The 27,367-nt window shown below is 37.9% G+C and overlaps 1 protein-coding gene across 2 annotated transcripts; it reads left to right on the top strand.

Moving 5' to 3' along the window:
- Positions 1-341: 341 nt before the first annotated feature.
- On the top strand, positions 342-26,670 carry wdr33 (WD repeat domain 33). 2 transcript variants are annotated; one of them, XM_053486342.1, is made up of 23 exons: positions 342-549; positions 9,569-9,794; positions 10,240-10,308; positions 10,395-10,499; positions 11,167-11,262; positions 11,400-11,551; positions 14,795-14,892; positions 19,941-20,067; positions 20,614-20,768; positions 20,861-20,939; positions 21,027-21,137; positions 21,368-21,462; positions 22,093-22,179; positions 22,350-22,489; positions 22,597-22,746; positions 22,873-23,604; positions 23,686-23,734; positions 23,827-24,046; positions 24,756-24,824; positions 24,958-25,109; positions 25,266-25,367; positions 25,544-25,741; positions 25,884-26,670. In XM_053486342.1, the coding sequence occupies exons 2-23, from the start codon at positions 9,591-9,593 to the stop codon at positions 25,994-25,996; spliced, it is 3,303 nt and encodes a 1,100-aa protein (XP_053342317.1). In that variant the 5' UTR covers positions 342-549; positions 9,569-9,590; the 3' UTR covers positions 25,997-26,670. The 2 variants fall into 2 exon arrangements, with proteins under 2 accessions (XP_053342317.1, XP_053342318.1); XM_053486343.1 differs by lacking the exon at positions 25,266-25,367 and having other exon boundaries at positions 343-549; positions 25,884-26,669.
- Positions 26,671-27,367: the final 697 nt, after the last annotated feature.

Raw genomic sequence — 27,367 nt, 5'->3', positions numbered from 1 at the left:
ATAATATTATTATTATAATATACTGTACATTATACTATACATTATATTATATATATAAAAATTGTAAAAAAATTTATATATATAAATATATATATATCATATATAAAATATATTATATATATAAAAACATAAAGCAATAAATTAAGTATAAAATATTTAATGTATATATATAATATATAAATTGCCATAAGCAGTTTAAAAGTCTAGAAAATAAATTGAAAGTTTTTGGAACAAAGAAGTGAACGAAAGCGTGCGCGTTCACATGGAGGTTGGGGGGTGGGGACTCACTACGTAATGACGTCATCGACGTTCCGTGTTGCGTGATGACGCAACTAAGTAACTCCTGAGCAGCAAGACAGAGACTGAGCGGCGCGGAAAAAAATAATAAGGTTGGAAGATGGCGGCCGCGGGTGGTCTGCGGTGCAGGGTGTCCATCTGATCGCGACGATTATGCTAATGTATTGTTGATAAGAGAATACAGAAGAGTCGTGAACTTAAGAAAAATAGCTTTATAGACTCAGTCTAGACTCGACACTGGATAATTCTGCGGTGAGTTCTCAAGAATATGACGGGGAAAAACAGCAGCTATATGTCTGTGCCCGGGCGCCATTTAAACACACACACACACACACACATATACACACATACACGCACGCTGTGTGAGAGGAATAAGCCATGAATAAGGGGGGGGAATCTTCTTTAAAATCACATTTCCTTTGTCAAAATTAAAACAGATTTTGTGTAACGTAGGAACGGGTGTTTGTTAGGGTTTGTTTCAGACCGGAGGATTTAGCGAGGTGAGTTAGCGACGGTTAGCTAATTTAAGTGTTAGCCTACCGGTGTTTGTTTGTGTGTGTGGGAGAGAGAGAGTGGCTAGACTATTAGATTATTTATAGATTTATTTTAGCTATTTTGTATCTTTTTTTGTTTATCACGAACACCAAATAATTGGCAATTAAGCGTTTGTTTAGTAAAACATCCTTTAAGCTACATGCTAATCGCTAACATGCGCTGCGGATTAGGTAATCCAAAATTATCGTCTTTATAAAGCATTATTTTTTATTAATCTCAACATTTTAAGATGCTTAACATCGTTCTAACAGAATTTTCTACCAAATATCCCAGCTAATTTGTGTGACGACGGTGATTTAATAATATAAAAAAAAACAAGCAACAACAGTTTGGCTCGTGATGCTAGTCGCTAGCATACACCTTTATTAGCAGGTTATTGAGACTCATCGTATTCCAGGTATTTATAACGACAATTAAATACTTAATGTGAACTAAAGTGAATTACACGGCAGTGTGTGTCGTATAGTAATCTAACTGGAAGGTTTTCTTTGCTAGACCTAAGTTAGTGATGCTAACTGTAGCTTAGCTAGCATGGAGTTTAAAAATCAATCACTACACGTGTAGAGAGAGTTAATCTTATTGTCAGATGTATTGATTATTGTATTTAAGTCTTAATTTTAGTTCTGAGGAATTAAAAGTAATAAGGCGTGTTTTTAGGTGCAAATCTGAAATGTAAATATATTAATTTGCTATAAATATTGTATTTGGTTTAATAGGGCTTGATCTAAATATGTAAATAAATCTCTATAGAAGCACACACACACACTTGAGACTTGAATTGAAGAAATCTCATTTGTTCAGCAGGTCCAGTTTAAGTCTGGGTTCACTTATTGTTTATAAATGTATCCGCCTTTTTTCTTTTATTTATCGTTTTTGCCCTTAAACTATTGCAGTAAATAAACTTTTGAAAGTAAAAAAAAAAAAAAAGGATTAAGTTCTATATAGAACGATTTGTGTACCATGACTGATCCCTCCAAAATAAATGCGGCAAGAAAGAAAAAACGTCCAGTCGTTTGTTTTATGCAAGTTTTCTCTAGGGTGTATATCATAATTTAAAATAAAGCCAAGCAGGGTACTGAATTAAAATTGAAGAAGTAACATCACTGCTTTTTTAAAAAAAAAATTTATTACTGCCTACCTTGAGGACAGAAAAGTGTTAGACCATTGGTGTGATCTCATTTATCTGAAAAGCGTCAGGGTCCAGGCCACAGTTGGCCAGCCTTAGAAGGTCCAAAAAAAAATCCACGAGATACGCAGAATACGAATGTCTTTGACTCTCTTTAATGCTACACACCTGAAACTGTATTTGTGATACATTGGGTTTTGCATGTTTTTCGTTAATCAGGTTCAATCAAGTTTTAAACTTGTTAGTTTAACAAAAATTAATTGCGCACGAGTAAAGACCACATGCTTAAGAGAAATCTTTGCTTTGAAACACTTTTAAATGTGTTTTTAATGATTATTTGTGTGTTTAATTCGGTTAGTAGATGCTGTAGTTTTTCCACAAGAAGTTAGCACATGGTCTTTCTGAGCTCTCGAGCATAAAAAGAAACCATCGCAGTTTCACTGTTGACCACCTTTTCTTTTCTCGTAACTTTTTATGGAAGTCATGGGTAAAAGTAGTGGAGACAGTGGCTTAGCATGCATCATTTAAAACAAACAAGTGGTCGCATGAGCTCATGACGTGTTTTAGCTCAGACAACATGAGCAAAAACGTATCGAACACCAATGTGTGCTGTTTTTCAAAGTCACTCATGAATGTGAACCGGCACATCTGATTTAATCTGAATTAAAAAATGTGATTTGTAATATAAATGTAGCCATTGATGCAGATGCTGGAGTCAGATTCCTAGAAACTGCTGCATCTCTCTCTTTTAAACTCAGACCTTCAAAGTTTACTTGAGCGTTTAATAAATAAATATTATATAATGAATATATTTCTGCATATTTTCTTTGTTCAATATGTTGGTCAGTATTTATAAAAAAAAAAAAAAAGTCAAACTGTAAGCTCACTAGGTAGCGCTAAGTACAATCCCACCATTCACACTTCCAAATATGAAATTAACTTTAAAGAGGTTTATTTGACTTTTAGCCAGAACATTCAATGTGTAAAATCCATTTTAAGAAGTTAATCAGGGATGAGTTTTATGTGCTGTGTGCATGAACTGTCTTGCAAAAATGTAGTTATCAGCAGTACGCACCCTTGGCTTTTCATTCGGTGCCCCAAAGTCATCAGAATGTCCAGTTAACCCTGGATACACGCTAGTGGAGCTGTTTTTCACTTCTGGACCTCAAACCAGCGTCAGTGTTTGTTTTTTATGTTTTCTTTTTATCTTTCCGATGTGTTTAAATGTTCCCCGTGCAAAATGAAATGACTTTTATTTTTATAATGCCGTGTGAGTTTAATCTGGTGCTCCTGAATGTGCTGTGTATATATTCCACATCATCATGGTCACAGTGCTTTTCTTTTCTTCTGAAGGTTTTAATGCTTTGTGTTTTTGAATATTTTGAAATATTAAAAATATTTGGAATAAATATTTTAAGTTGTTCCAGCATATTAGTTAAAAAAAAAAAGAATAATAAAGACGGTGTTGAGGTTTTGCACTGTTACATTCATGATAAAAAAAGGATGTTATGCTTGTTTTAGTTGCAGTCCTAAACTGTGAATTGTGATCTTTTAAACATGCTACATGTAATTAAAATACAGTGTGTATATACAGTATGAAAATGTTCAAAGTGTTAATGACACAATGTGTTCATGAGCTCAGGCTTTATTTAAAACTTTTTGCTGACGTTCTGATTGTCGCCATGACCTGAAAATCCTTTGACTTTACATTTAAATAGGGGTGGGAGAAGTTAAATAAATCATGATCATGTTTTTTTTTCTACATGTTAACATTTATTATATATTTTTTAATAATGCAGCCATTATTAGGGGAGTCCTGATGATGCCTGAAGCGTAAAGACAGAAGGCTTTAAACTGAGCTTATTAATAAAAATGCAACGCAAACATGCTTTATCTGCATTAACAAAATCCCTAACTCGCCTTGTGACTTATTTAAAGAAAATGTAAACGCTGTAACTTTGTGGCACAACAATGTAGCAGATAGCACTGTGGTCCAGGGACGAGGGTTTGATTCCCGTCTCAGCTGTGTGTATCTGTGTGTGGCGTTCACATGTTCTCCCTGTGCTTAGTGGGTTTCCTCCCACAGTCCAAGGACATGCAGATTCTTAAATTCCCTGTAGTATTGAATGTAGTGAATGTGATGCACTGGCACCCCGTCCAGGATGTCAATGTTGTTAGTTAGAAACTTGTGTTAAAGTGCGACCAGAACTGAGCTTTATCATAACCCAGCTGAAATCTATTTATTTTTTTTGTGTGTGGGTTAAGTGTTTGATGTTTGAATGATCACGTATGAGTAAGGTTTAAATTATTTAATTATGTACGGTGAGTTGAACTCTTTTGTTAAACAGCATGCAAGGCAACATTCTGCCCTAAAAGTTGCCAGTAGGACTGGTAACGGTGCAGTGTTGCTGTTAACCTTAACTAATAACATTAAAAAAGGCTAGAAAGGGAAAAATAGATTAACAGTTAAATAAGAATAATAAAACGCAGGCCATGACGATCTCAGGTGTTCTCCAGCGCTAATTAGTCTGAATTATGGCATTAATACAGAACTGATTTCAGAACAAAATAAGCACCTGACATTAGTGTGGAGGCGCTATAGAGACCGGCAACAGTAAAAAAAAAAAAAAAAAAAAAAAAGCTGTCAGGAGGTGTAATAATTTAATAGTTACGCTATAGCTTTCAGGAACTTCAGATTGCATAAATCTAAAACTTTATGGCTGTAATGTTCAGTTTTGTTTTTTTTAATTTCCGAACTAGCCAGAGTTTACATTTGTTGCTAGAATTGCAGACTGTTTGTCTGTTGTGTGATTAGATCTGCTCATGTCAACCTGAATGTCATCCTGAAGTCATTTTGAGATGGTTTTATCACATTTAAAAATGTTTAATAATCTAGAAAATCCAGAAAATCTTTTAAGGTGATTGTTGTGTGTAGCATTAGTTATTAATAACAGTTAGGAAAAGTACAGTGTGTGTGTGTGGCAATCGTATAAATCTTAGAGGAGTATATAAAAATCCACAAGGTGCATTAAAAGGAAAAAAGTATAATTATAATATACACAACTTTGTGTGAAATAGAGCCTATGACATGCTGAATGAGATCTAAAAGTGTACAGAGTTTCACATGTGTACATGTGTGACACCTCAAGCTTGTTTAAGAGTATGATGGGGTAAAACTGGATTTTTATATATTTTATTTTCTTTTTGTTCTTAAACTAGCGTGCAGCATGTCAGGAGAATGGGAAGAAGTGAAATAACCCCAACACACCAGTGTGTCCCAGTGGTCTCAATGCATTGGGGAAATTATCTTAATTAAATAATCGCATGGACGACACCAGATGTGTAAAAACAAGTTCATCATAAGAGAGAGAGAGATATGAGTGTTTACTTGGGGAGGGGGGAATCTAAAAGGCGTTATGTAGAGGATGAAAATAAGTCTCCCTTTCCCGTGTGTGTGAACACTTTATGGACACACTGTATTTATTTAAACACTGCATTTTTGTATTTAACATTTTCAAAATAGAGGCTCGTCCAAAAAAATGTACACACTTCATTTACACACTTCAGGAAAAGAAAAACTTGTTTAAATCTTTTAATACTAGATTTATTGCTATACGTTATGAGAATATTATGATTATTATATTCATATAATATATACATTAGTTTTTCTTTTCCTGAAGTGTGTACATTTTTATGGCTGACTATGTATTAGCGCACAAAAAAAATCTTGTAATTATCAGATTTTGCACGATAATTTGCATATTAATATAATGTTGTATATTTGTTTGGGGGAAAAAAATGGACCTTTATTTCTTTTTTTTTATTATGCCACACCTACTTTGGAAATGTCCATGTGGTAAATTAGCAGAATAATTCATAATAATGGAGCATTTCCCCTTTATATTTCTGACCCCAAATCAAATTTATTCTATTTCTAAAGCTCAGAACGGAAGCTTTTACGAGGCATACTGTATTTAGGGTAATTAAATCTTAGTGTTTCGTTGCTTAATCAAGTTTTGCACAAACTGTATTTCTGACTGATGATAATAGTCTCTGTTCTTATTGTGTTTAAATCTCATGTCCTGGCTTGTGAGTGTGATCCTTTGTGCTGCACAAAATGTTATAACAAACAACAACAAAAAAAAAACTTACAGAAGTATATGATGACCCTGTGAACTGCCTGGGAGTCACATAACACACACGGTTTAATAGATAAAACACTTTGGAATGAGATGTTCTAGGAAAGTATTCAAAGCAGTAGCAGCATGTGTCAAATTGTTGAGTCGAGTTATTCTTTTTAACCTTACAGTAGTTACGGGTCATGTTATTGGTCCTAACGTTATAAACGCTAGTGTTTGTTTTACTCTCGATCTGATGGTGTGTGTTTATTTTATTTTTTTAATGTACATCATTGTAGTGGGGTGAAAAGCATAATTTAATAAAAGATCAGATGTGTTTTATAGTTTTGTTGGGGATAGTTTTAGATGCTCAGGAATGTTCAAATTAAGAAAATAGTGTTTTAGACTTCCTGTACTATAGCGCTGTTTTTCTTAATTCGCACAAGCACCTGCACTATCGTCAACCTATGATGATTTTTAAGCATGTTAAGACCTCGATCATGTCATATTTTGTGATCGTATAAATCTCCTAGGAGTATATCAAAATACATTTATTGAAATTTACATGACTTTGTGTGGAATAGAGCCCATGACTTGCACAGTGAAAATTGTTCAGCTCAGTGAGATCTTGAAGCGTACCGAGTTTCACATGTATACGTGCCCGTGTGCGAGTTATGCAGTAAAATCTCCTCTAAACGCCCCGAGCCATGCGTCCTGATGGCAGCCGATTCCAACCTGTGTGCCAATTGTCTTGAGTTTTTGAGCATACCGAGACGCCGGATAACTAAAAAAACTAAATAAAACAATAATTCTTAGAAAAGCAATGGTGCCTATCACACACTTATGAAACAATGGGGCGGATGTCATAGTGCTTGGGCCCTAAAGAGTCATACAGAAAGTATATGAGGAAGGGTTTCCTAGGAAATTGATAAAAGTCACTCACTTTTGTAAATAACATAAAATGCGCCATAAGTTTGTGGAACTGTTAAGGTACAAAAATACACTGCAGACTTAATTTACATGACCTGCAGCACAGAACCAGAAGTTAATTTATGCAAACATAAGCAAAATGCATGAAAATGACACGACGGACGTTTTTCAATCTCCTCTCCTCTGTGAACTCCGATTACAGACTGACTGGTGCGGCTTTATGAGTAGTATTTTTATTTTATCTTTTTCCTCTTAATCTGTTCTGTTTGCTAATGTCTATTTCTTCTCAATATGGTCAGCCGTGTATTACAATAATTTGTGTTTTATTTATCTCATGGGTCTGATCACATGGTCCAGGGCGATTTTTGGGAAATTTTAGTGACATGTAAATGTTAAGGTTTACAATTATAAATTATCATTTTGAGGGGATTTGCCAATTGTTCCCCAATTGTTTTAACTAAAATATTTTGATCATCACTGAAACATTTGGCTGTGTAAATACATTTACGTCATTTTATATGTAGGCAAAAATAAATACACATTTTAGTGTTATATGAGTCGGCACATGTAAAGTAGCAAACTAGAGATTGTAGTTGATGCTCGGTTGGTGGATGTGGAGCCATCAGGTGATGTTTAGAGGCTTAGTTTTCATAAATGCTTACTGGAAGGAGGAAAATCTGAGCCTATAGAGCAAGGATTATTTATTTACTTACTTACTTGTAAGTTTGTTTGTTTTTTGTCTATTTGGAATGCTTCTGGAAGTATTTATATCAGTTCACAAAAAAAACCTGAGTAGTTCCTTTTTAATATCTGTCTACAAATTGGTAAAAAAAAAAAAGTCATATTGCTAGTTTTTTTATGATTTCGTTGGCTCAAAATGTACATCATTCTACTCATTGTCCATAGTGTTTGTTTCATACCCGTCCAACTAAACATTAGCTCAAATGTAAAACATTATTTATGTAGAGGTTATAAACCTTATAAAATTTTATCCCTGACATCAAACGGCCAGAGAACGTTCCAAAAACACTATGTGCAAATGTATATTGTGTATGAAATACATGTATTATATAAAAGATACTGTCCTTATATATAAATGTCATTTTACACCAAATTTACTATGTTTTAGAGCTATAGTTAAATTAGATAGTTTTTTATGTACTATATGATGTGTTTGTATATAATTAACACACCGCTGTGTGTCTTAATGGTGTCTGATGTGTTACTGGGGCTGCTGGTGGTTTATTAAGAAAAATTATAATTATTGAACATCACACACGTTTGTGGAGGGATCAGGGAAAGGGGGAACAACCCTTTTCCTGAGTGTGATAAATCGGATGTCAGATACAGAGCGTGTTCCCTTTCATCACTTGTCCTGATCTAATGCGTGGTATAAATGATGTGTGATTTAGAGAGAGTGACTTAATGCTTTGCTCTGGGAATGTAATCAACAATTTTTCAACATTTAGATGAATCTCTTTAAATATCCAAGTTTCATGTTTGTAAATCACAGCACTGTATTTTAATATATAATATTTCGATTAAATATATTAATAAAATGTTTAGCGCGCACATTTTACATCCGGCTTTTGTTTATTTTAAGATTCCCCCCCCCCATCACCTCATATTTCAAGTTTGTGGGTTTTATTTTACAAAAGTGTTATTATAGCACAACTTTACCTTCATAATGATGCCTGATGCTTTATCATTCTAAACTGTGTAAATTAAAATATTTGTGTGATGTACAATGTTGAGGTCTAACACTGGTCCTGTACAACAGTAATTTGTAAAGGATTTATTCATTGTGAAGGCGTCAGTGTCGGCTTCTTGTACTGTGTTTAGTGTAACTGTGGTGCGGCGCATGGAACTCACAATCACGTTCATCTTTTATTAGTCAAAAAAAATAATGCAAATATTTTCTCTCAAATAGCAGACTGTACTGTCAGTGTTTAATAAATGTATGTCTGTATCTTGTACAATCTGAAGCAAACTGCTAAAACTTTTGATTTTGAGAGCAGCCGTATTATTTCCCTTCCTCCTGTCTTTTCTTTTTTTCCCCCTAATTGGCGAAGAACACTTTAGAGTTTGGGAGTTTAAATCAGATCATTAGATCTTTAAATGTGACTGATCTGAAACTTATCACTGTGTGAATCTAGCCACACAAAAAAATTATTTGGTCAACAAAGTGGACGTTACACAAACTAAAACTTCCTTTTGTACAATCTGTGCTTTTTTTTTTTTTTTTTTTTTTAAATATATATTTCAGAACATTGTTTTTAGGAGGTATTTATGTCATTCCATCCCTGATGAAGGGTCCCTTGTGTCTGGTTTCTTCCTCATGTTTTGTCTAAGGGACTTATTTTTTCTTTCCCCTGGTTTGCTCAATAGGCATAAATGTTTACAAAATTTTTAACAGAATTTTTATTTCTGTAAAATGGCCTTGTGAAGTAGTGCTTTACAAATGAAAGTGTAACTGATTCAGGTTGTTATGCAAAGTCGGGGTCTTTAAGTCCAGCGTCTGATCGTTGTTCCTCGTCTACAGGTGTGACTGAAGGAGCAACATCATGGCGACGGACATCGGCTCTCCGCCGCGCTTCTTCCACATGCCTCGGTTCCAGCACCAGGCGCCCCGGCAACTCTTCTACAAGAGGCCGGACTTTGCGCAGCAGCAAGCCATGCAGCAGCTCACCTTCGACGGCAAACGCATGAGGAAAGCTGTGAACCGCAAGACCATCGACTACAACCCGTCCGTCATCAGATACCTCGAGGTAACCAGAGCTGCTATGGCCATATACGTACATTATTTAATATATAATGCGTATGAAAGGGAAATGGCGCATCTGAAATAAGTCTAGTTAAATTTGACTGATCTGAAACTCATGACTGAGACTTTATTCACAAAACCTGGATTAGTTGGAAATGATTGATTTCTTCAACAAAGTGGACGTTACATCAACTAAAGTTTCCTTTTTTGTACGATTTGTAATTATTTTTACCTCAGAAAATAGTTTTAGTAGGGATTTATTTCCATCCCACCTTGTCTGGTTCCTCTCAAGATTTCTTCTGCTTTGTGATAAAGTGCTATACAAGTAAAAATGTGACTGATTTGACAAGCCAACCTACATAACTGTTAAGGATGCAGTGAAATAACTCTGAGCTAATGTAAAGCGACATTTTATACTGTGTGTAATGCTTTTCCGTTTTCTCTGACAGAACCGTCTGTGGCAGCGGGATCATCGAGATCTGCGTGCCGTCCAACCTGATGCCGGTTGCTTCAACGACGTGAGTGGTTTGGCTTGTCATGGCTTGTTTTCAGACCTTTGGAGTTATCAGGCTTTTTGTCTCATTGTGTGTGTGTGTTTTTGCAGCTTGTTCCTCCCGTCGGGATGCTTAATAACCCCATGAACGCCGTCACCACAAAGTTTGTCAGAACGTCCACAAATAAAGTGAAATGCCCGGTGTTTGTAGTGAGGGTAAGTTTCTCTAAGGGCCAGCGTTCTATATATTTGTGACGGGGGAGAAGGGGGGCGGATGCCGGACGGACACGACATCAATTTAGTTTTTTAAATGGGGTTAAGAGAGATTTTTAAGTTGACATGAAAATGAAACACGACTAAGATGAGTTTTTTTTTTTTTTTTTTTTTTTTTTTTTATTCATTGTTGTTTACTCAGGATTGATGTCATGTTTAAGGTTAGTTTGTAGTGTTCAAATGCTGCATTTATTTTTTAAGTGAGAAAACAACTGTTATAGGAATAGGCTACATTTCATTAATTAAGGTTTAATTCTGGGAATAATATTATAGCGTATCGGAAAATTTATAAAAAAAATTATGATGCTTATGGAATGAGAATTTTAATTGAATCAGTACGAAGGTACCTATTGTATCAGGGAGGGGTGTGCTTCACATCCCTAATGATTAAGTTTAAATGTTTATGCATTATGTAACCTGAACTGTTTTTTTTTTTTTTTTTTTTTTTTTTTTCTCGACATTAGTCCTAATTCTAAGTACAGTAAATGACCTATTAGTGATTGTTGATGTCTTTGTATTATTATTATTATATTTAACTCGGAGTTTGCTGCTCTCATTCCTGTGCTTTCCTCTTCTTTCTTTTCTTCTCGTCCTGTCTACAAACACACAGTGGACCCCTGAAGGCAGGCGACTCGTAACTGGTGCCTCAAGCGGCGAGTTCACTTTGTGGAACGGCCTAACCTTTAACTTTGAGACTATTTTACAGGTAAGTCCGTCTATAAGCTTAATTCTTAATTATTATATTTATATTACATCGCTCTCAACATGACGAGCGTAACAGCTTTCGACTTTGACGTCACGTTTTTTTTTTGTTTTGTTTTTTTTCCCCTTCCCTCCTCCCAGGCTCACGACAGCCCGGTGCGAGCGATGACGTGGTCTCACAACGACATGTGGATGCTGACTGCCGACCACGGCGGCTACGTGAAGTACTGGCAGTCCAACATGAACAACGTCAAGATGTTCCAGGCGCACAAGGAGGCGATTAGAGAGGCCAGGTCTATACCCAATCTACCCTTTTCTGTAGTTAACCCAAGAGGCGTGTGTAGGAGGCGCCCGTCCGCGGCGTCCTCCGTCCTTATACACTTCTCCCTGTGCTGCTCGATGTTGATGTCCTTGATTGTTGACACGTGTATGTGTGTGCTGTTGCAACACTGCATTGATTTGTCACCTGTGGCTCATAAGTTATGTATCCTCTATTTATCTATACATAATCACAATGTACAGAAAATAATTTTCCTATTTTACTTTTATTTCCACATTTTAAATAAAGAATTCACATTTATCTATATGCTAAGGTTATTATAACCACAGACTAGACACGGTGAGACACACAGGGACAAACCTGGTTATTTGTGGAGGGGTTTTACGTGCACACGGGCCATCTCACACCGCTGCTTTAATCCCCGGGAACGCCGGCCATCGCCAAGTGCCACGCCTTGAAGTTTAAATAAAGATTTAATTCTGGATTTCTTTTTTTTTAAATAAAGATTAAAATAAATAAAGGGTTGTAAGAATAAAGATGAACTGAAGATGAAAGGGCACTGTTCTCGCTTGTAAAGCTCGCATCACAGCCTGACCTCTCACTGCTCCAACTCCATTCTCACTCTCAGATCACATGCACAGAGGAAAAGATCTAATAAAGTTGGATATTATGGTCCCGTCCCCCCTTATTAGCTTCTTACTTTTAAGAGTTGAGCCAAAAAAACAAAAAATGTCCTTTTTTCGTGTCATTCCACTCATATGAGGTTAAGCAGGGTTGGGAAACTCATCATTTTCAGCGTTTATTGGATGAGCAGTGGGAAATCTTTGCTTGTTTTTATGATATACAATTTTGCTTAACTAGTGAACAGAATTTCCAGTCCAAGTCTCACAAAGTGTTATAAATTAGTTTCTGTTTTAACATTGTCATAAATCACAACAGGGTTTTTTCTTTCTTTCTTTTTGGTCCCCCCCCCCTTTATCTTAATCGGTTCTGCAGTGTGCTAACAGAATAGGTTCTTAATTACGGATAAATATTATTTCATAACAGCATTTTCCTAAAGTGAACCAAGTGTAAAAGCAAAAGGATGCAGAGCAACCATCTAAGCCCAGGACCTCAATTATACCTAAATAGGAAATTCCATATAGAGTGTATGTTTCCTCCATACATTAATGTCTGTATGATTATTTTTGTCCAGTTGCTGCAATAATTATACACTTCCTTGTTTTGTTTTTCCCCCCAGATTAAAGTCTAATCCACATTTTAGCAATTGGTTAGGGTTCTAAAGAGTGGTGCAGTAGAAAAGCGATCGGCCCGCCGTCCAAATATCTCCCGCACTTCCATATTCATCATTAAACAATCTCAGACACTTGTCCTTTCTGCTTGCCAGTTGTCACTACAATGAGTACAACCTGGCCATCAGGGTAAAATTGAGGGAATATCAAAAAAAAAAAAAAAAAAACTTTCCGAAGTGGAGAGGGAGCATTTCGTCAAACACATTAATGCTTGTTAATATATATTTATATATTCTTTAAACAAGGCTTCTTCATTTCATGCTGACTTTATGTAGTTGAATGTACAAATTCATCAACCTTGGCCTGCAAGAAAAACAAGTAAGAAGTTGTGGTCTCTGTGGAAAGTACGCTGCCTGCCGCCAAAAACAAACTGTTTAATTAATTACAATTCTAATATGTAAATGGACCATCTTTCCATCTTTAGCTTCTATTTATTTATTATATATTTTTTTAATTGATTAATTGACCCTTCATGGTTGCCAGCTGTCACCACAATGGGTACAACCTGGCCATGAGGGTGGAAAATAGGGGAAATTTCCCCCAAAAGAGTGCTTGTGTGTATTAGCAGACTTGCCACAGGGGGAGGCTGTTTTAAGCAATGCATCATTTCACGCTGACTGTACCTGCGTTATGTCAGTTATGGTCTCTGTAGATAATACACCGTCTTCCAACCCCCTTAAAAAATAATAAAATAAAAAAAACATACTGTATTATGTACTTGAACCACCTTTAGCTTTGATCACTGCACACAATGTGGTGTCCGGTTCACGTGTGAACACACTTCACAATCTGGAAGTCCTGGAATATGTTTGTGCCATCAGGGAAGAAGCAAAACCTCCATAGATATAATAACCTGTGACTGGTATTCAGTACATTCAGGTGGTCAGCTGACTACATTTTATTTCCACATGACGTTGCTGAGTCTAGACCTGAGCGACTGATTAACCCCAGATCATAACACTGTCTCCAGAGGCTTGTACAGTGGACACTATGCACGATGGGAGCATCGCTTCATGCACTTCCCTTCTTACCCTGACACGCCCATCACTCTGGGACAGGATCAATCTGGGCTCTAAAACCTCTTCATTTCTACTGCCCTTTTTGTTTTATTATTATTATTATTAATTTTTTTTTTACATTAATCAACACCCCCCCCCCCCCCACCCCATTTCTTACACTAAGTTGACGGTTCAGCTCAATCCTTACAGGTTTTGATGTCAGTTCCAGGAGTTTCCACAGTCTCCTTAGTTGTTTTCTTTGCTTGATGCAGGCAATAATTTGGCCCTTGTAAGACATGACACTTTTTTTTTTTTTTGACAGACAGTCTATCATCTTGTGATCATACCCCGGATAGTTTCCTTTCTGTTTTCTGTTGCACTAACATTAAGTGGTTTTTGTTTTTGTTTCGTCTCTTAAACACGGGTGAATGTTTTAAATGATTATTATTATCAGTGTTCGTACTTTGGCTCTCCCTATATTATCTACTAGATTGCTTGGTTGTGTGTTCTCTCTCTTTTAGGAATTAGCACTAGCAAGAGAAACCCTAACATCTTACCATACTTTACATTTAGTTTAGTCATGTGACTTGTAACCTATCTAGAATTACTTGGTGCCTTAGCAAGGTAGCCAAAACATAATTACTAATTACCCAAGAGCTTTTCTTATCTGTGAATAAAGATGTATGTGGGTTTTTTTTTTTTTATTTTATTCAATTTAAAACACTTGGTTCCTCTGCTTCCTTTAACGCTATACTTGTGGGTTTGATGGACAAAACTGATAGTGTTGTAGCGTCTTGCCGTTCCATCACGCTGCCTAAACGAGAATCCGATTTCTCCCAGTTTAATTCAGACACCCTTACTTACTAGAGAAAGCCCCCTCTCACAGAAACCGGGGCGTGTCTCAATCCCACAAAGAGCTGCCATTTGTAATCTTCACTATTGATTCTTTCCCTGCTATGTCTTCAGTTTCTCTCCTACGGATAATAAATTTGCCACTTGCTCAGATGATGGAACTGTGCGCATCTGGGACTTTCTGCGCTGCCACGAGGAGAGAATACTCAGAGGTACGTTTTATGACTGACCTGAAGACACAAACACAAAAAAAAGGGAAAAAGAGCAACACACTCACTCGAATGTTGGACTCGTCAAATAAATCTGCACTAACTTCACACATTTCTGCACCTCGTCACCTCTCGGTGTGATTAACCACAGGGTCATAAAGCCATCCTCTTTCTGTCATGAGCTAGATTATTTATTTTCTCACTGTATAGGTGCAATCAGTGAATTTTTTTTTTTTTTTGTTTGTTTGTTTAAAAAAAATTTTTTCAATGCCTTCCATGTGTGTCAGATTCATGGGGAAATGTTGATTATAACAACTAAATACTGCTAATTATATACTTTATCTTTGTCTTATCATAATTGTATAAGACAAATGACTCTAACAAGACACGTTTTGAGAGGAACGTTGATAAAGATCAATAAATGTTTATTCATGTTAAAAATGCCGTGTGCAAAATTACAGATTTAAACAATGGCTTTAATCCTCTTCTGAAAGATAACACAAAGGTCACTCATTCATGTTGGATAAAAAAAAAAAAAAAAGTGGTAAACCCATGACATCAGTATTGACTTTATTTGTTTATTAAAGTTCTCGTTACAAGCGAGCGGTCTAAAGTCCTGTCCGATCAGACTTTCAGGAGCGTGCTGTTTATGGAAAATAATCCACCACAGAGGGGTGTTTGGACTGGATCTGATTATTTCTCAATCACGGCGCGTGTGAAAGTTTCAATTCACTTTCTTGTAGCAATACCAAGTGGCAAAAAATAGACATCTGTTTATTTTACCATGTAGTACAGTGGAACATCCACAAGACCTTAAAACAGCTGTAGTTATTTTGTAGGAAGCCAGCACTAAATGTAATCAATAAATCTTCTAACCTCAAATAGGTTATTTATTGGATAATCAGCACAACCGAGACATTTCCTCAGATATTTATCAAATAATACCAAACACAGCTGCTCACTTCATCCAGTGTGTTTTATCATATTCTTGAGAGTAATTAAACTCATTTAGATTTTTTCCACAAAGCAGATTATTGCCTTGTCAGTCACATTGGTAATTTAAAATTCCCTTTGTGTTTAAATCTTTTGATCTTTCATGTTAAACATGAAGGTTAAAGCACGACAGAGGTGCGAAAAGGGGGGGGGGGCGGTGTTGGGTGTTTGGGAGTTATTTTTGCATGAGCATGTGCCGTTTCATTTTAATAGCAGGATACGCTGAGGTGTAATGCACACAAAATGACACGAAAAGAGCCGTGTTCTGTCTATTTGTGTGTCCATCAGCTCTCATTATGTTTGCCACACACTTATGTTTTGTACACTTTTGTTAAACTTTAATTTAGTTTAAGATTTTTCTTAATTTTTTAATTTTGACCTATTTATTTTCTTTGAGATGATCTAAATCTTTATATTTTTCAGTCGTCCACAGTAATGACGCCGGGCCTGCGGGTTATAGCAGGCAGATGTTTGATTTAGTGTTTTCCGTCTGAAGTTAAATGCATACAATTTTTTTTTTTTTAAAAAGGACTAGACTTAAGGCATGCCCGTTTACGCCATCGTCGTCCACTTACTTCATAATAAACACAGGAATATTGGTGTTTGCACCAAAAAAGTGGCAGATTTTGACCAAGAATAAACATTTTTATTAAACAGGCCTATCACTAATTGTTAAATATTTTCTATTACTCATATAATAATAATAATAATAATAATAATGGTGTAAAGTTTATCATGCATGTTTTTTTTTTTTTTTTGTTTTTTTTGTCAGCTTAAAAACTGTCTAATCTATCCAACCCCTGGAGAAGAAGTTATAGAATCCCCTCACCCTGCTATTTTATTTCTTAAATCACAGATATTATTTTTTATTTATTTATTTTAAGTTTTTTGTAAAACATACTTGAAAAAAAGTAAATGATTGTAATATATATATTTTTTTTATCAATTAGAGGAACAAATTATGAAATCACTCAGTGTTGAGAAAAAATTAGAAGAGGACAAACAAAACCAACAATCATAAATAGAATTTAGCTTTTTCTTTCCAGGCGTTAATGTCTCCGAATTCTCTGAGGCACATTACCTTCACTGAAGGAAAAACAATATTTTCCCGAATAGAAGTTGACTGACTTTGTCATGGACTAATATTCTATATCTTTATGGGTCACTGTAATATTTAATTAATAAAAATAATCTATAGTTTTCTAAATAGCAATCTGTTCTTATGTAAGTTCCATTTTTAAACGTGTTGCCAAGTCAGAGAGAGATCTATTGTTCCTCTGTTTCTTGCATTCAACACTACTGTTTTATTTTAAAAAATAATAAGTGCGGTTCCTTAAATCTGAATTTAACTCAAATTTTGACTCGGACTCTTTTCTCTAAAACGTAAACTCTTATATTTTGAATTGTCCACAGTAGCGACACAGGACCTGCTGGATATAGTAGTGTTTTGTAGAAGTAATCATTGATTTTGTAGGAGAAATAATGTAGATTTATTTTCTTCTTTTGTATCCGACACTGAACTGGAGTAATAAAAAAGTTGCTGGTTTGAGCTCAGAATTGTGAGGATGTGAACTGTAGTAACCCTGTGAATTCTGTTCTAGTTAATCCAGTTCAACTCTTCTATAATGAAAATATATAATTAAATAATTCTTATTTTTTATTAAATTATTAAACAAAATACATTTTTATATTAACTACAATTGATCAAATCAATCACCAGTCACTGATAATTGCTAAGTTACATGTGACTTTTTTATAATATAGTTTCAGTACATTTTTTCCATGTTTATATTTATTATAAAATATTGTACAATAATAAAATCTTTGCATATTAAAAATGATTTAAATGGCTATATTACTGATCTACCATTAGGTGACAATAATATCGTCATCTGTTATACATATGTACATGTCAGGTTCTCAAAGTCTGTTTAAAGGACAAGAGGGGGAAAAAAACGGGTCATTTCATTAAAACACAGGTGTCCTTAAGGTCGCGGGCTGATATTACATAATTATTATTTATGACGTAATGGTGTTGGCTCTATCGCTTAGATAACAAGGAGACAGATATAGTATGAATTATGAAAACCACTTTCTTGGATTTAATTGTGTGTGCAGTAAAACTATCTCTCTGCTAAGAGAGCTGGGATTTCTAAGCTTAGCCCTGACGTCCTGCACTGAGTTCCAGTGTTGTATTGACTCTGTGTTCCTCCCCATCAGGCCTGAGCTGTAGTTCAGTGCAACAGGAGAGACTCGGCCATGAGCATTCAGAGAAAAATAATCCAACATCACCAGTTTTACGCCTTTATTTCTAATACATTTATTAATAAACATGACTCTTTGCCTTAAACCCCAAAGAGACACAACAGGTTTACTGCAGCTTGGTGTAAATTCTCTGAATTTGCCCGAGACAGATACAGTACACACTGGTCCCCTGTCAGATATCCCCCAAGCTAGTGTTTTTTTTTTTTTTTTTTTTTTTTAATGTCTAACATGTACAAACTTTTGCTCCAGTTCACCACACACACACAGTGTCCATCTCAATCAGGAGTGGTTTACCGATATTATAATAAGAATAAAGTTTTTTTCCAATAAATGTGATTTTCAAAGAATCACAAACAAATGATTTAAAATTAATAAAAATAACAAAATTTACCTTACTATTAATTTACATTTTGTTTTTATTTATAAAATTACAGAAACCTGTATTTTTTTCCCCAAAAAAAATATATTCATAAGAGATCAATGTACAAATTGTACAAATTCAATTTTAAAATTCTGCAATTTAAAGGTTTTACAAATTGCATCTTATTTTCACACACTTGTCGTACTTTACAGAATTCTGCATGTCTTTTGGTTTAAAAAAAAAAAAGAATTTTATAAATACTGTTCTTCTCACTGTTCTTATACGAGGTGCTAATAAACGATTGAAGTTACAAGGCGCGCATTCAATTCAGTTTTATCTGTATAGCGCTTTTAACAGTGTTCATTGTCGCAAAGCAGCTTGACGGTCAAAGGAAAATTATAGAAATGCGTATAAAACAAAATGATCAGGTTGTCATCTCGTGCGTCGTTAACATTTTGTTCTCAAGATGTTTATGTTCAAGTTTTTTTTTCATTAAAAACTGTCAAGATTTTACCAATTCCTGCTGCATAAAATTAGCTCAACCAGTTTTGTGAGATTTAATTAAGAGAACTGTATTTTTATTAATATAATGAACTTAAATGCGTTACTAATCAGTTCCTTACGCTAATAGTCGATAACAGATAACCCTAAAGTGGCAAGTTTTCAGATGAAAGTATAACTGACTTTTAGCCCCTTTATTTTTTTTTATTTCTTTGGCCCGAAGGCTTCCTCTGCCTGTGTCCAATACTAACAGTAAATATTTCCTCTATGTTCTGGCACACTGGAAGGCACGGTCATGTGAATTATAGCACCAGGATGGAAACTATCTTCTGATTAGAGGGAACATCTTTTCTCATATCAACCTTGCAAAATCAGAATTATTTGTACTTTTTTTGTAAAATGATGTGAAATACCTGTGCATGACTTACAGAAACCACAGCTGCTTTTATTTTAAACACAAACTCGCTCGCTTTTGTGGCTTTTGCTATGCATTAAAATTAATGTGTAATATTTTACGCCTAGGTTTTTTTTTTCCAGAAAAAGATTGTAGTTCTTATTTTTCCCCTTTATTCTTTGCCCTGATATTGATGATAGATATCAGATTTTCTTTTTCACCAATTCCATTTATGATCACATTTAACTCTAATATACTATATACAGTATAATACCACAGTGCCATAAGGAACAGAACTTTTTATTTATTTATTAAGATATAATTAATTTATGAACGACTTTTAAAGGCAGGTTTAGTCTTATTACAAAAATTTGGGTCCATCTACATCCTCTATCAATCACAACCCCACACACACACACTCGCACTTTACTAGTGCCAGCCTAGCAACTTGTTCTGTACCTGCATATTTAATGCCATGAACGTGTGTGTGCTGTTTAACATTTAAGGTTTAACTGGTTCGTATTTGTTGCTCTTCAGGTCACGGAGCAGATGTCAAGTGTGTCGACTGGCATCCCACTAAAGGCCTGGTGGTCTCGGGCAGCAAAGACAGCCAGCAGCCCATCAAGTTCTGGGATCCAAAAACTGGCCAGAGTCTGGCAACATTGTGAGTTTTTAGGTCAAATATCACCAGATAAATGGCGAGAACATGCAAACTCAGCACACACACACACCAAGGCGGGATTCGAACCCTCTGCCCTAGAGATGCAATGCCACCCAGTCGTACAGTTCAGCTTTACATCATCGTGTCGGGTTCTGATTGAAAGCGGGACTGAGTGTCGGGTAGTCTTAGGCTGTCAGTCAAAAACACTGTTTGGAATATTAGGCCATGCCCAGACAGTATGACTTCCACATCATAACAGAAATTACAAAAAAGATATATAATAATTGTTTGCCTATATTCATTACTATTTTTTTTTTTTTTTGCTTCAAGTATAAACATGTAATTTGTTGAAGTCTCTCCTAAAAACATGTAAACATGTGGGAATGTGCTTCAGCATTTGGGCTACTAATAAAAAATTTGTAGATTCAGATCCCCAGCATGTCCGAGCTGTCACCGGATTCCATCAAATGAGAACGGATGAATAATAAATAATAAGCGAACATCTCTCTCATGCAGTTAACTTTGACTTGGCATCATCTCGTTTCTCAGACACGCCCATAAAAACACAGTGATGGAAGTGAAGTGGAACCTGAACGGAAACTGGCTGCTGACGGCGTCGCGCGACCATTTATGCAAACTCTTCGACATCCGCAACCTGAAAGAAGAGCTGCAGGTGTTCAGGGGCCACAAAAAGGAGGCGACAGGTGATTTAAAAAAAAAAAAACACACGCACACAGAGGCGTGTCATGTTTGTGTGTGTGCATTATCTGACCTTGTTTGTGGTGTGTGTTCGTAGCTGTCGCCTGGCACCCAATCCATGAGGGTCTTTTTGCTAGTGGAGGCTCTGATGGATCTCTGCTGTTCTGGAACGCAGGGTACGAGCTTGCTAGCTAGCTTTCACACACACACATCTCATTACACATCTGAGAGTAGAAGTAATATTTATAGTGTGTTATCCACAGGGTGGAGAAGGAGGTCGGCGGAATGGAGATGGCCCATGAGGGTATGATCTGGAGCTTGGCCTGGCATCCTCTTGGCCACATTTTGTGCTCGGGGTCTAACGACCACACCAGGTACGTGATATTTAATAATTCAGTGTATATGTGTATTATATCAGTGCAGCATCAGGATAAACCAGAATAACTGCGGAATGATCTAATTATAAATGACACCTATAGCAGGTTTGTAATAAAATCTGTAAAATGTTAGGATGGAAAAAATAACAAATATAAAGTATTGTGTGGTGAAACAAAAGTATCATGTTTGATGTCATATAAAAAAATTAATAATTCATCGCCTCCAGCAAATTCTGGACCCGGAATCGACCCGGAGACAAGATGCGCGACCGGTACAACCTGAATCTCCTACCAGGAATGTCGGAGGACGGAGTCGAGTACGGTGAGTAAGAATCACAGAGACGGCGAGTGTATTCGCACTGATTGTTGCGCAATAATCAAGGCGTCACAAATAGAATTCAAGGCTTTAAGTGTGTAGAATTGGTGCTACTAGTGTACGGCGGTACCTCGGCATAGAAAACAACAGATTTTCGCCTTAAGAAATACAATTTTGCAAGCTGGTCGCGCCTACGTCCAGGAGCCATTCAAAACTTGTTCGCATAAGTGGAAAGCCAAGCAAAGCAAGTTTACCTGTTTTGTTTTGTTTTTTTGGGTGGGATTTTTGCATTTTTTGTCAGATCTAGTAAAGATTGAGCACCAAGAATGTTCAGAAAGAAAAAAAACTGAGCCACTTTCAGTTTGTTTTTGAATAAATATCGTGTTGGAAATTTGTAATATTGGTAATATTTTGGGCGGCTGGAACGGATTATTCTTATGTACATTATTTCCCATGGGAATATGCGTTGCGCAATACAAAATTTCGCCTTAAGAACTTGTCACCGGAGCACATTACAATCGTATGCCGAGGTACCGCTGTATTCCATTACCCTGAATCATAGCTATCAAGTTCAAATGAATGCTGTTCAACTAAATGAACGCTCCTAAATTGTGAGTGTCGCGTTCTGCCTTCTAGATGACAATGAGCCCAACAACCTGGCCACCATTCCTGGCATGGGGATCCCAGAGCAGCTCAAAGCAGCCATGGAGCAGGAACAAACCAGTAAGGAATTCACACACACACATTTTCTACTGTGCTGTAAATAATTCCCTGAGGCTTTTAAATATGAAGAATGAGGTAATGGATGCTGTGTTTCCAGTCTGATCAGTATTTAAATTCCTGCATTTGTCTCTGAAACCGTTATTAATGCAGTGTTGATTTTTAATCATCAGATAAAGAGACTGTACCGGAGACTGAAATGAGCATCCCGGGGCTGGACTGGGGCATGGATGAGGTGATGCAAAAGGACCTGAAGAAACCTCCAACAAAGAAGGTTCCCTACGCAAAACCCATTCCTGCTCAGTTCCAGCAAGTACGTTAAATATATAACGTGAAAAAATGTTTGAATTTGTATAAGAACCATGTTACTCGCTCAAACCGTATTCTATGAGATTTAATCTCTACCTTGTCATGGTTCAGGCCTGGGCGGAGAACAAGGTGCCAACCATGGTCCCAGGAGAGCCACCTAAGGAGAGGAAGGATGAGAAGGTGGATGGAAAGAAGAAGACCCAGGCTGAGATCGAGCAGGAGATGGCTGCGCTGCAGTACACGAACCCCATGCTGTTAGAGGTGCGCTAAAATACACATTATACTATGTCGTTCTTCTTAGTTTGAGATCTTAGATGGTTTACATTTTAAAACCTGTTAAAACCCATCTTTAACTTGAAAAAAATAACATGCATTTTTTATCTGCAGCAACTGAAGATTGAGCGAATGGCCCAGCTCCAGGATCAGACCATGCCACCTCCTGGAGGCCAACCAGGCCCCATGCAATCCTTCCCTGGGCAAGGCGCCCCCATTGCACCGCCTCCTCAGGGCTTCCCTCAGTCAGGGCCACCCCAGCAGATGCCTCCCAACATGGGGCCGCCTCCTCCAATGGGTCAAGGCAACATGCCCGGCCCCGGCCCGGGCCCCTTTATCCCCCCAAATACGATGGGCCCCCCAGGTCCTCTTCCTCACCAGGGTCCTCCTCCTCAGGGCATGATGGGGCCTCCGGATCTTCACGGACCTCCCCGCTACCCCGGGCCCCACAGAAACATGGGGCCACATGGCATGCCACAAGGGCCCAGGGGCATGCAGGGTCCTCCACCAGGCCCGATGAATTCAGGCCCGCCAACAGGAGGCATGATGGGACCTCCACCTCGAGGTCAGGGGCCACCCCAGGGGGGAATGATGCATCAGGAAATGCGAGGTCCAGCACCTCATGGGAATATGATGGGGGCACCTCCTCCAGGAGGAATGATGGGGCCTCCACCAAGGAATCACAACATGGGGAACATGCATGGAATGGGGCCTCCTCCTGGAGGAATGCACGGGCCCCCGAACAATATGCAAGGGCCACCAGGTAACATGCAAGGACCTCCTCCGTATATGCAGCAGGGCAAGCCGCCACACATGGGTGAAGGAAACAGAGGACAGTTCAACCAGGTAAGACGTCGACTTTTAAATCAGTTAAATTCGTTTCAATTTAAGAGTTTTGGTTTTTTTATTCTCTTGTCTATTTTCCAGGGACAGAATTCGGGCCCGCAGTCGATGATGCACGGCCCTGGTGCCAAAGGTATGTTCGAGAAACCACTTCATATTTTATATCTAATCTGACTCTTTCTTTCTTTATTTTTGTCTCATCACTGTTTGTGTCGCTTTATGTAGACGGACCCAGAGGGCCTCCGAACCACCACATGGGGCCTCCACCTGATCACCAGGGCTCGGACGGAGGTTCTCAGTACTGGCCTGAGGACGGGGGGTACCAAGAGGGCTGGAGGAGACCGGGACAGGACTTTCACGGAGATCACAGGGGCCACCGAGGAGGTTCTGGAGGGCAGTGGGAAAACCAGGAAAGGTTTCCTTCTCACGACGATGACTATGAAAGGTATGTCGGGGGGGGAAAAAAAAAGATCATGTTAGGAATATTTACGTATGACCGATGTATGATCAGGTTTATAGATAGATGGAGAAAGAGAGAGCATTTTTGTCCAGAAGAAAAAAAAAAGTCTACGGTGTTGAATAAATACAGTGTTACTTTGGTATACGGACGGCCCCGCCTTAAGAACAGGCTTCGGCGTTGGAAGTTTTTTCTGCATACAAAGCTAAGTTGTGTGTACGTCCGGAAGCTGTTCAAAACTTGTTTGCGTTAGTGGAAAGCCAAGCGAAGCAAGTTTACTCTTTGTTTTGTGGCTTTTTTGGCATTTTGTGCAAGATTTAGTGAAGAGATAGCACCATGAATGTTAGCAAGAAAAAAAAACTGAGCCGCTTTCACATTTTTTTATTTTATTTACATGTCTATTCTGAATGTTTTAATTAATACTATTTTGGCATATAAAAACAAAGTGTTAAAAATTGGTAATATTTTGGGGGGGCTGGAACTGATTATCCTCATTTACATTATTTCCTATGGGACGATGCGTTTCACAATATGAAATTTCGCCTTAAGAAACTGCAGAGGTACCGCTGTACTTTAAACACTAGAACGGTTCGGTATTGTGGGACTTAGAATTGATTTAAGGTCTAATAAAAGGGATATAGAGATCTTTTTTTTTTTTTTCTTTTTTTCTTTCTGTGACTGTATTGTGTGACTGCAGGTTTGACGACGGGTATGAAGGTGATGGATACGAGCAGAGGCCGAGGCGACCACCACATTCAGACGATTCGTAAGTACAGTACGGTGTAATAACAAATTATAAGTACACTTGAATCCAAAGCTGAATACTGTTTATTAATAATCTTAGTCAGCTGAAATATGATCATAAACGAGTGCTGTAATGAAGCTCCTGATTTGTTTAGTTTTAGGCGAGGCGGAATGAGCGGACGCGGAGGCCGAGGTGGTTATCAGGACGAGTACGGAGGAGACGAGAACTTCGACTCTCAGGACGAGATGGGACAGGGCTGGGGGAACGGGGGAAGAGGGAGGCCGCGCGGAGGACCACCGCGTGGAGGTTCGACTGAAAATCACATCATCCCTTCAGCCACGCACACACACACACACACACACACACACACACACACACACACACACACACACACACACACACACACACAGACACTGAGAGACCGTCCAATCAGCATGAGTTTGAACATGTCATATCCCATAGGTGGTGTAGGAAGAAAGGGGCTTCTGCCAACTCCTGAGGAGTTTACATCTCACTACGAAGGAGGAAGAAACCAGGAGGGTTGGGAGGGAGGGCAAGACTCAGGTAGAGCCACAGTAAAACAAAGCAAAAAAAAAGAGAGGGAGAGAAAAACGGTTTGGGGTGGGAGGGGGCCGGCAGATAGTGTGAATGTGAAGCTGAACATGAACATGCTGAATATCCAACACTTTAGAAAGGAAGTGTATAATGATGACTGTGTGTGTGTGTGCGTGCGTGCGCAGGTCACGACGGCTACCGGGACGGTCAGAGAGGCGACCACAGCATGCACGACAGCCCGTCTACGGTCAATAGGGAGCGCTCTTCCTCCCTACAGGGCATGGACATGGCCTCGCTTCCACCACGCAAGCGTCCCTGGCACGACGGCCCGGGCACAGGAGACATGGATTCGCCCGGAGCCGGACCCGATGAACGAGGGGCAGGTAAGACGCCAGAGGATACATTGATAACGCAAGTTATGGAAAAAAAATTATACAAAATTAGTAGCTTTAAAAAAAACCTTATTTTAGATTTGCTTACATTTTTACATTTTCTCACACGTTTAAAAACACCTCCTCTGTACAGGTCGACCTCCTCCACGTGACGACGTCGGGTACGGTCCTCCTCCTCCATCCAGGGGCGGTAGAGGAGGGTGGGTTCGAGGTGGTCGTGGACTCAGAGGGGGCCGGGGCCGGTAGGCGGAGCTACACCCGGACGCTGGATTGAAAACAAAAGGACCAAACGAGACGAGCGAATCTGCTCAGTGATGCCCGTTCACACTGTTTTCACCAGTCGGTCCTGAGGTGGCAGCGGCTCTCATAGGAACACGAGCCCGGCTGAAGCCCGTGCGCTGCGACCTGCTCAGGCCGGCCTGAATCAGAAACACTTGGACACACACGAACATCACGGATATGAGAGACTTCGCTCACAGCTTTCACTTCGTTTGGGGGATTTTTTTTTCTTTTTCTTTTTTTTTTTAACGCTTCTTTCCCAAATACCCGGCAGTGCACACTATAGAAAGAGTGTTTCTGACTGCAGTCATCAACGCTGACGTTCACAGGACTGGCTCGACAAGCTTCAAAAACCCGCCTTGTTCCACACTTCCAATCCAGCAGCTGAAACCGAGGGACAAATGAACGGACGGACTTTAAATACGTGACACGGCCTGTCCTATAATTTTATGTAAAAAAATAATAACGGAGAAAAGAATTCTGACAACAGCCCGACCGATGAGGCTAACTGACTTTGTTTCAAAGTGTACAGTTTGGCAAAAAAAAAAAAAAAAGTTGTCATATTGTTTTGTGAGTTTTTGTATGAGATGGCAATAGAAGTTTGTGCAAGATTTATATCAAATCAGTTGTCATTACTATTCTTTCACATTTTACACAATTACAATTATTTTCAGAAATGGTTTGAACTCGGGTTTAAATCAGTGTATTTTCAATATTAAGAGGAAAATAGGGGGGTGGAAACAATTTTCACAATAGAATTTATTAGTAGTAAATTAATAATACATTTAGTCGGTTACTCATTCAGTCTAGTCGTCTTAAAAGCACAGGATTAAAGTGATCACATCTGGATAGTTATTAGCAAAGAACTCCAATGGAAAATCATTTATTTAGTTTTATTTCTTTTTAAATATTATTGGTCTAGTTTATTTAGCTTTTTGCAACAAATTCATTTAAACACTTCCTTTGCAAAATATTATACAATACAAGAATTGTGTACAAATATGACATTACGTCGATCGGCTCTATTTTATATAAATAGCAGGTTGGTGGGTTTCCTTTGGGTACTCCGGTTTCCTCTCAAAGGTCCAAAGATAAGCAGGTTAGGCTAATTGTCGTTTCTCAAACTGTCCATAGTGTGTGTGTGTGTGTGTGCCCAGCGATGGATTGGCATCCTGTCCAGGGTGTACCCTGCCTCGTGCCCTAAGCCTCCGGGAAAATTAGAGTATTTTACATTTCGTAGTTTTTATTACTAAATGAAGGATGGTAATACTAAATGAAGGATGGTTATAATTAAAGTGTAGACAGGAATTAATGATAGTTACACTGATGTATTACAGA

The sequence above is a fragment of the Clarias gariepinus genome, chromosome 25 (genome assembly GCF_024256425.1).
Source record: "Clarias gariepinus isolate MV-2021 ecotype Netherlands chromosome 25, CGAR_prim_01v2, whole genome shotgun sequence".
NCBI classification, from domain to species: domain Eukaryota; kingdom Metazoa; phylum Chordata; class Actinopteri; order Siluriformes; family Clariidae; genus Clarias; species Clarias gariepinus.
Note: the sequence above shows the minus strand (reverse complement) of the source record. Positions and strands in the feature narration are given on the sequence as shown.

Coding starts and splice junctions, on each gene's coding strand:
- wdr33 (XM_053486342.1), top strand. CDS start 9,591: ATGGCGACGGACATCGGCTCTCCGCCGCGCTTCTTCCACATGCCTCGG. Junction 10,500..11,166: donor GCCCGGTGTTTGTAGTGAGG/GTAAGTTTCTCT, acceptor ACAAACACACAG/TGGACCCCTGAAGGCAGGCG. Junction 22,747..22,872: donor CGAACCCCATGCTGTTAGAG/GTGCGCTAAAAT, acceptor TTTTATCTGCAG/CAACTGAAGATTGAGCGAAT.